This window comes from Papio anubis, chromosome 9, assembly GCF_008728515.1.
Source record: "Papio anubis isolate 15944 chromosome 9, Panubis1.0, whole genome shotgun sequence".
Lineage (NCBI taxonomy): Eukaryota > Metazoa > Chordata > Mammalia > Primates > Cercopithecidae > Papio > Papio anubis.
In genome coordinates this window covers 87,999,326-88,008,328 of record NC_044984.1, presented here as the reverse complement: position 1 = coordinate 88,008,328, position 9,003 = coordinate 87,999,326, and the positions used below count along the sequence as shown (strand labels likewise).

The 9,003-nt window shown below is 51.3% G+C and overlaps 1 protein-coding gene across 6 annotated transcripts; it reads right to left on the bottom strand.

Moving 5' to 3' along the window:
• Nucleotides 1-1,555: 1,555 nt before the first annotated feature.
• On the bottom strand, nucleotides 1,556-7,347 carry SOCS2 (suppressor of cytokine signaling 2). 6 transcript variants are annotated; one of them, XM_017946108.3, is made up of 3 exons: nucleotides 7,181-7,347; nucleotides 4,705-5,056; nucleotides 1,556-3,032 (listed from the first exon to the last, which is right to left on the bottom strand). In XM_017946108.3, exons 2-3 carry the CDS (start codon nucleotides 4,841-4,843, stop codon nucleotides 2,575-2,577), a joined length of 597 nt encoding a protein of 198 aa, XP_017801597.1. In that variant the 5' UTR covers nucleotides 4,844-5,056; nucleotides 7,181-7,347; the 3' UTR covers nucleotides 1,556-2,574. The 6 variants fall into 6 exon arrangements, with proteins under 6 accessions (XP_017801597.1, XP_031506531.1, XP_003907005.1 ...); XM_031650671.1 differs by having other exon boundaries at nucleotides 7,058-7,329; XM_003906956.4 differs by lacking the exon at nucleotides 7,181-7,347 and adding an exon at nucleotides 6,505-6,742.
• Between the last annotated feature and the right edge of the window lie 1,656 nt (nucleotides 7,348-9,003).

Sequence of the window (9,003 nt, the reverse complement as noted above, 5' to 3'; positions counted from 1 at the left end):
CAGTCATTATGAGCTCCCCTTTCAGGCATGTTCGAGGGGGAAAAAAACCACTGGGCCAGGCTGACTAGAATCCCACAGAGCACAGTGCTAATTAAGGTATCTATACTTTTCCAGTTGATCTGGTTGAAGCAGCAGTAAAAACACCAAGGGTTCCTTTTCAGCCTGCTCTAACTTGTTTGTCTGGATCAATGTAGACATTTTCGGCAGCAATTTGCTCTTCCCAATTCCTCTCCCGGAAAAAAAAAAAAAAAAAAAAGAGCTAGGATATTTCTAGAAGGCCTCTTGACTCACCAATCGGGAGGGGAACCTCCTATCATCATTGTACTTTGCTCATTTTGTTCTTGGGAAAATTAAATGAGATAATACAAGTGCTGAGTAAGAACCTGGTTCACAATCAACTCAGTCAATAAATGATGTCGGTCATCGTAAAAAATAAAAATAAAAAAAATAATTGCCTCCTGATGTTTATCAACTTACTTGCAATACAGAAGATTAAAATATAAGGCAATAGGTTTCACGGCACACTCCAGAGATGTTTGTGCTGTCCTCCAGCCTTCTCATAATTAGTCACTTGTGAGCAGTAACTCAGAACTTTTTCCAATTTCACGGGTACGCATGCCCTACAACTGCCTCCCCGCTCCCAGTAACTGAGAAATACAGTGTTCGAAACAGTGACAACAGAAATGCAAAAGACCTTTAAAGAAATTCCACAAAGCCCCTTGGCACTGATCATATAGAAGTTGTGCCAGAAAAATCAAACATCCAACACTAAACAGATGTTGTCAGTGGGAGAAAAAGGGTGAATGAAGCACAGATTCTGAGCATCCTAATGAAACGGCTATGGCCCCATCATAGATCTGACCCTAAATGTCTAGCTTGTCTTGAAGTTTTAGGCCACAAATAAACTCTTCCTAAGGTACACCTAGTATTTGGCTCTGCTGTTTGGATATACATAGTATGTTTCCTGCCAGGCACAAAACCATTTTCAACTTCTTCATGAAAATAAGGTAAGATATGCAGTAAGCAGGTTTTATTATAATTTAGAACTGAATTTTCTCATTCACACAAGGTCCACCTTTATGGTGACACACCACAGTATTGTAGCTATGCAGGAAAATTTTAAAGGCCATAAAATGAATAATGTCTGGACTCTAGAAAAGATGGTACATTTATAACAGTTATGCAGACTAACATAGCAAAAAATAAGTGGCCATAAAACTTTGTATTTTTCTTTAGTATTATGCCTACTCAACTTGTAAAAGACTGGCCATGTCATAATGTTTGTAGCTTCTAAACCATGTTTTTGGAAACACAGAGGACATCAGTGTTATGCCTATTCAAATCGTAAAAGACCAGGCCACTTGGCAATTCCTGTAGTTTCTAAACCATGCTTTCTAAATTGCAAAGGGGGCAGGTACAGCCCATAACTTTACAGAAGGGCAAGTAATGTTCTACCTCTTGTTGAATATTTGGCTTATTTCACTTGACATAAGTTTTTATGGCGATCCTCTATTACCATGACAGTGTACGTTCTCTAGAACTCAATAAGTGCAACTTGTAGAAATCAGGTTTTTTTTATTTAATACATTCTAATCAAATAGTAACAGCAGTAAATAAACACTTTGAAAAACAGGCAGGTATCCCCCTGTATCTGGAAGAAAATTAAGTCAAAGTATTCTACACAGTAGAAGGGAGACAACGGTTTATGTCCATGGTTAGACAATTCAAGGACAACTTGGACATTTCTAAAGCCATTTCCAAAAAATCAATGGCAACAGGTTGGGACACAGCTATTTTAAAGGGTAAAATGCCTATACCTACATTGGTTTTTATTAACACGGATTGAGTTGCACCTGTATAGCATGACATTCTTGTCTTTAGCCTTAAAGGAAAAGAGAAAGTCTTTTCCATTTGCACCAGTTTGAAATATTTCTGAAATAAGGCTCCCTTAAAATGGATTACTACAGTACTCATTCACATGAGAGTTCATACATGTAGTAAAAAGACAAATACAGGACTTCATGGTCACTTTTTTTTGGTTGATTTGGTTAATTGCATAAAATGGGAAACTCACACACATAATCTGTTTAACAAAACTCCTAGGTACATCAGAATGCAAAATATAAAATGCCCAAAAGAGACTCTGATCAGCAGGCATATCAAATTGCAGTGAGGCCTGTGTCAGCTTGGTTCCTCCCACTTCTTCAGTATTCCTATGAGGAGTTCTTTCTCTCCTACTGGAGCCTGGACCTTTGACATAATGGAAAGGAACCTAAGAAGGCAAGCCATTCTGATAAAACGTGCCTTCAGCCTTTACATGCGACATTTTATTTTTAATCTAAAAGGATCAACTGGTCTTGGTCAGCCTTAAGAAGGGAAGCATCACTCAGGTAAAAGTATGTGGAGGAACTTTAAACACCTAGCTACCTCTTCAAGCATTTAAATTAGATTAGCTTCAGCTGTTCTTAGAAAGTATTCCGTATAGTTATCCAGAGCACTCAAGTTTTGGTTCTCTTTTACATAGCTGCATTCGGAGATACTCTATGTGAGACATGTTTAAAAAAAGAGAAACATTTATACCTGGAATTTATATTCTTCCAAGTAATCTTTTAGTCTTGTTGGTAAAGGCAGTCCCCAGATGGCACCGGTACATTTGTTAATGGTGAGCCTACAGAGATGCTGCAGAGATGGTGCTGATGTGTAGAGCGGGTTGGTCAGATAAAGGTGAACGGTGCCGTTCCGGGGGGCTTCTGGACCTGTCCGCTTATCCTTGCACATCTGAACATAGTAGTCGATCAGATGAACCACACTGTCAAATTGTTTCAGCTTGGATTTGACACATATGATAGAGTCCAATCTGAATTTTCCATCTTGGTATTCGATTCGAAGATTAGTTGGTCCAGCTGACGTTTTAACAGATATTGTTAGTAGGTAGTCTGAATGCGAGCTATCTCTAATCAAGAAAGTTCCTTCTGGTGCCTCTTTTAATTTCTCTTTGGCTTCATTAACAGTCATACTTCCCCAGTACCATCCTGGGGTTTTTGTTCAAAAAGAAAAAGAAAAGAGGGTAAAACAGTTATTATAAGAATTTTTAGAACAGAGCAAGTAATTGGCAATAATTTTTTTAGCTCTTAAAAAAAGGTGGTGTGTGAGTGAAAGTTTACCAGGGGCCACCACAAATACTTTCAGTACGAATTTAATAAAAATTTGGGTACATTTTACGAACACAGTGAGCCAGTTTTCTTTCTTTTTTAAAAAATTAACTTTCTGAAGCTCTTAAGATTTTCTTCTAATGAACCAAAAGAACATTTTCAGCATGACACACTGGCTGATGAAGCATGACACTTTGAACATTATTTAAGTAAAATAAAGATTTAAGTAAATTAGAAAAAAATCAGAAGTTAGAAATAAAAGCCATGCCCTTTAAAAAGTGGAAAACCCTACTCCTGTAATTGAACTACAGTAAAAACAGAAGCAACTTTTTTGGATGGTTTGTGTCCCCCTAACCACAAAAAAAAAAAAAAAAAAAAAAAAGGCTGCAAAGCCTGCTAATGAACAGCTTTCTATGTAGAAAGCACTGCTATGTACTGGTTGTAAAAGCACAGCTCTAGTACAATAGCTTCTGTTCGCTGCTTTATGACTACCTTACTAGTCACTAAGAAATGGGAAGTCCCCAGTGATAATTACTATTTCAGGTTTACAATCTTCCCTAAACTCTTTTGAACTTTGCCCTAATCCAAATCCAATCACAACCATCGGCCTCCCCTGCATTCTCGGTTTCATCTGCCTGCACCATCTCCCCGGCCCACCCTGCTTTCTAAGGAGGCTCAAAGCCCGTCCATATTTAAGAAGTCTGAACATTTGTGCTCCCCCCAACCCCACAATTACCAGGATACTTGCAATCTGCCGGTGCCTCCCCTGGAGGGAAAGCCCATGGCCCACACGTAAAGCCCGGAATCGCAAGCGAGAGAACTTTTCCCTCTCCCTCCCCCTGTTGCTACCAAAATTTTTAACTGTGCCACAACTGTAAGCTTTTAGGATACGGACTTGGAAAGCCAGAATGATTTGCCAGATACTTTACTTTTTTTTTTTTTTTTCTTTTTTCAGATGCCTAGAGATAGCGTGCCGCGCAAATTGCCTGACTGTACTTGAAAGCGTCAGTCTCCTGGGCACGCCGACCCTGGAAGCCGCGCTCGGCGGGGGCTTCGCAGCCTACTCTCGACGCCCGGGCAGCCGCCCTCGCGGCAGTGTCAGTCCCTCAACTTGGCCGCCAGGATCCTGGGCTGCAGCCGCAGCTCCGCCCGGGAGCCAGATGCTGCTGGGCCTGCGGGGCCCGCGGCACCCACTTGCTGACTGCACCCCGCGCAAAGGGAGGCGCCCGACGCTTTCCCCGGCCGGGGTTCGAGCCGGAACGCCCAACTCTGAGCAGCTGCGTAAAACAGTAAAGCTTCCATCGTGCTAAGAAGCTACTTCCAAGAAGCCCTTCCCGCGCTCTGCCAGGCCTGAGTCTCTGGAGAACCACTTTCCTTACGCATTCCCCAGGACCCAGGACCCAGGACCCTGCGAGCGTGCTCTCCGCGGTCCCTTGGAAGCAAGGGACGTATTTCCAGCTTATTCTTTGCTTCCCACCTCGGCCCCTCTTCCTAGCTGCGTCTTTGGGGAGGCGCCCCCTCCCGCACGCGTCGCGGCCGGTCGGCTCCCTACCTGTCTGACCCAGCTCCCGCAGGGCCTTCGCCAGACGTGCCGCCTCCGGGGATGGCTCCTCCGCCGACCCCGCGGTCCCCCACTGGCTCTGCGTCCCTTCTCCGCCATTCCCGGAGGGCTCGAGGCACCGCAGGGTCATGGGGGAAAGGTCACCGCGGCAAAGACAGGTGGCCGCCCGAGCTGGGGTCAGAGAAGGGCTCGTGTCCTTCCTTGAAGTCAGTGCGAATCCCAAAACGAGTCCCTGCGGGGTGTCCGAAATGGTGGCAGAGAGGGAAGGGATGGGGCTTTTTCTCCCCACGTCCTGGAGGACGGATGACAAAGTCCCTCGCAGACGCGGTCACCCACTGATGGCCTACAAAGAGAAAGCGGGAGGTTGGGTCAGTCCAAACTGGACCCCTGCTGCTGGGGTGGGGGTGGGGAAATGGACGTGGAAAATCCCAGGGACTCCTCCGCCTCTACGTTCCTGCACCATTTAACCCCAAGCTTCCAGTTAGCGCCCTGACCCAGCTCTAGAGAAAGAATGAAGAGAGCAGAGATCCAAGACACAAAGTTGGCTGAAGAGGTAGGGGGCGGAGGTCAGGATGAGGGTGAACAGGGTGTCTTCCCGCCCAGGGCCACTAGCTGAAATCAAAGACTGGCGACCTAGGAAGAGCAAATAGTCACCTGCAGATCCAGTGGGAATAGGCCCTTGTCAAGGACAAGTAGAAAAAATTAAAAAGGAAAGAACAGGAGAGACTCCCCAAATTGGCATTCCGGTCTCACACCTGGCGCAGCCCGAGGGCCCCCAGGAAGAAGCACCCACACAAACTTGGTTCTCCACCCTAAAGCGCTGCGGGGCCCTAAGGCACCAAACCCGGGTGCTGAGGTGCGGGAGCTGCCGCATCCCCACCCGGGAGGTTCCTCGCTCCCCTCCCCCCGCTTCCCGGTGCCAGCTCTGGAGGGGTTTGGGGGCGCCGCGGCGGTCGCTCCCGGACCAGGATGGCTGCGGTAGCTCTCGCCGCCGCGGGCGCTGTCGAGGAATCGGCCCCAGCGCGCAGCCCTCGCGGGGCTCCGAGCCGAGGCCGGGGCCGAGCGGGCGGTCGCGAGCGCTGTGGGAAGTGCAAACCTCCAACGCCGCGCTCTTACCTCGACCTCGGCTGCCGCCGCCTCCGCACCAGGCAGCCTCCTCAGCGGACATGGGGCGGGGTGGGGGGGGACGGGAGGGGCCCAGGAGAGGAGGGGCGTCTGCCCTTGTTTCCCCCGTTTACGTTTAATTTGGGAACGAGATGCCCGGGGATGCGACCAGCCCAGCGCTCGGAGGCGGCGGCCGGAGTTCCGTGCGCAGAGGGCACACAAAAGCCTCGAGGATCATTGCCTCCACCCCCTCCCCCACCGCGCGGCGACGCCCCCTCCGAGCTGGGACACCCCACCCTCGGACTGCTGCCGGGTTTCCCTCCGGCTGCGACCCTGGAGGTGGGGAAGGAGAGAGGGAGGGAGGAAGGAGCGAGGGCAGGAGGCAGGCCGGTGGGGAGGAGCGGGAGATCAGGTTATTAGGAGGATTATTAATTTGAATGGCAGTTTAGGTTAAATAAAAAAAAGAAACTCCAGACACTTCCCGACGCCGAGAAGGGACCGGAGAAAGCAGGCAGCAACGCCAGACCGCGGGGCAGAGCCGCGGCTCGGACTCTCTCTTCGCCGGTGCTCCGAGCGGCGGAAGCCCAGGCCGTCCGCCGCTCCCCGGCGCACGCGGCCGCGCCTCGCCGCCCTCCCCTGCAACTCTCCTTGGGGCGGAGCCTTCGGGCTTCTCCCTGCTACCGGTACCTGCCGCGGGCGCCCGAGCTGCGGGCACGGGGGATCCTGAGGCTGTGCGCCCGGGGCCCCGGCGCGCACTGTCCGCGGGCCACGCGGTGAGGGCGGCTGCGGGCGAGAGTGCTCATGCTTCAGGGGAAACCCAAGGCCCGCCAGCCGCGGCGGCGGCGGCGACGAGACTTGGCAAGAGTTAAACGTCGGTCCCAGGAGCAGCGAGTGCGCGCGACTTTCCAGCCCGACGCGCCTCCCTTGCTCCCCGCCTCCCTCCCAGTAAGCGCTCCGCTCGCGCCCCGCCCGGCTGCTGCGGAGGCCGCTTTCCAGGAACTTTCCAGGAATCCGCCTCACGTGACCGCGGGCCCCGCTACCGCTTTAAAGAGGCTCGGTCGCAATACACAGGCTTCAGAGAAGACCGGGTGAGAGCGCTCGAGTGCAAGGCGGACGGTGTGCACGCCGGGGTCGGCCTGCTTCTGGCCGCACACCCTGGGGTGCTCGGGCGCAAGCTGGAGATGTCCCCCGCCACCGGCCACAGCCAACCCCGTTTCAGCTGCCGGAGCCTGCCCCCTACCCGGGCCAGCTGAGCGCCTGGGTTCAGGGAAGGATGGCGGTCCTCGGCCCTGGGCCCGCCACGGGGGTGGGTTCCTGTAAACATCCCGGCGGCGCCCCCTCGACGCGACCCTCCTGGCCTCACATTTGCGGGGGGTGGGGGTGCAGGAGCGACTGTGGGTCCTCGGAAACGGGCCTCTCCGGCTCTAAGACACATTGATGGCGTAGGGACGCCGTGCTCGGCCCGGTGCCCACGGCCGGGGACCGGAGGCGGTCCCCTTGATCAGGTCCTGGAAGGCAGCGAGCGGGAGAGCAGCGCCTCCTTAAGCGGTGCCGGCCGTCCTTAGTCCCCTCCCCCTGGCGCTCCGGCTCCTTGTCACCAGCAACCACCCGACTCCTCCCTTCCTCCTCCCCTCTGCTCCAACGTCTCCGGCAGACCCGGCGGCCCGCCCCGCTCACCTGCGCCGGCTGCTAAGGGGGCGGCCTCACCTGCGCGCCCGGAAGGGGCTGGGTGACTGGCCTCGGTTCCCGCAGTCCGGCAGTCCGGAGAGTGCCTCTGCCATTCCCTGCAGGGCTGACGCCCCCGGGCCGGGAATTCGGAAGGATCCTGGCGCCTCTACCTCACCTGGGATTCTCACCTCCAACCCCGTTGGAAGCCACCCCGCCTCAGTGGAAACTCATCTCCTTGTCTGCGCACCCGCCCCAGAAATATGACCTACTTGAAATGTGACCTACTTTTTAAAAGAAACCCTTAACAATCACGGGAAAACCGGATCCAAAATTTCGATAAGCATTTTTCTTTGAAATACTATCCTATTGCATCACTGCTCAAAAGCTTGAAAGGTCAATGGCCACTTTTAGTTGAGGCCGTGGCTATGGGAAGTTAGGCGAGGAAGGGGGAGGGGTGGGAGGGAGGCGCGTCTTGCAAACCTTGCCTGGTGCCCCCCCTGCCGGCTCTGGGAGGAAACGTGAACCAGCTCCCAACCTTGGGGTCTGGAGCCGGGGACCAATGGTTTTCTCAATAATTTTCCTGCTTTTGAGTACATAACTCTATGCAGATGATAAGCAGATGAGTCGGGGAGGGGGGCATTTCCCAGCTAGCACAGAGCTTTGTTAACGCTGGAGCCTTGTGCCCGTAATCATGTTTCGTTTTTTAGAAAGAGCCTTTTATAGTGTGGGCGGAGCTAAATGAACCCTAGTTAAAATCCTCTACAAAGTAGTTGAATCATTTTGCACAAGGCACTTACCCTCTTTGGACCTCTGGCCCTTTTTATAATATGAAGGGCTAGATTCGGGTTCTGGGTGAAGGAGCGGGATAAAGGAACAAATCAGATTCCATGTGAAGCCTGTGTACACTCTGAGGCCCCAAGCCTTTAAGAACCACTATGTCTACTAGGGTTAACTGCCCTCTAAATTATCCTAATATGGCTTCTTCTTCCTTAATGGAAAATCCTAGAGGAAGGGTGTACCCACACTTTAGCTTAAATAAAAAGGTATTTATTCCTAAAATTGGCGGGGGCGGGGGAGGGAACGTGACCAAGTCTCTCTCTGTCGCCCAGGCTGGAGTGCAGGGGCGCGATCTCAGCTCACCACGACCTCCGCCTCCCGGGTTCAAGCAATTCTCCTGCCCCAGCTTCCCGAGAAGCTGGGATTACAGGCGCCTGCCACCATGCCCGGCTAGTTTTTGTATTTTTTTTTTATTATTATACTTTAAGTTCTAGGCACATGTGCATAACGCAGGTTTGTTATATATGTATACTCTGTGCTATGTTGGTGTGCTGTAACCCATCAACTCGCCAGCACTCCATCAACTCGCCATTTATATCAGGTATAACTCCCAATGCAATCCTCTCCGGCCCCTCCCATGATAGGCCCTGGTGTGTGTGATGTTCCCCTTCCTGAGTCCAAGTGGATCTCATTGTTCAAGTTCCCACCCATGAGTGAGAACATGTGTTTGGTTTTCTATTC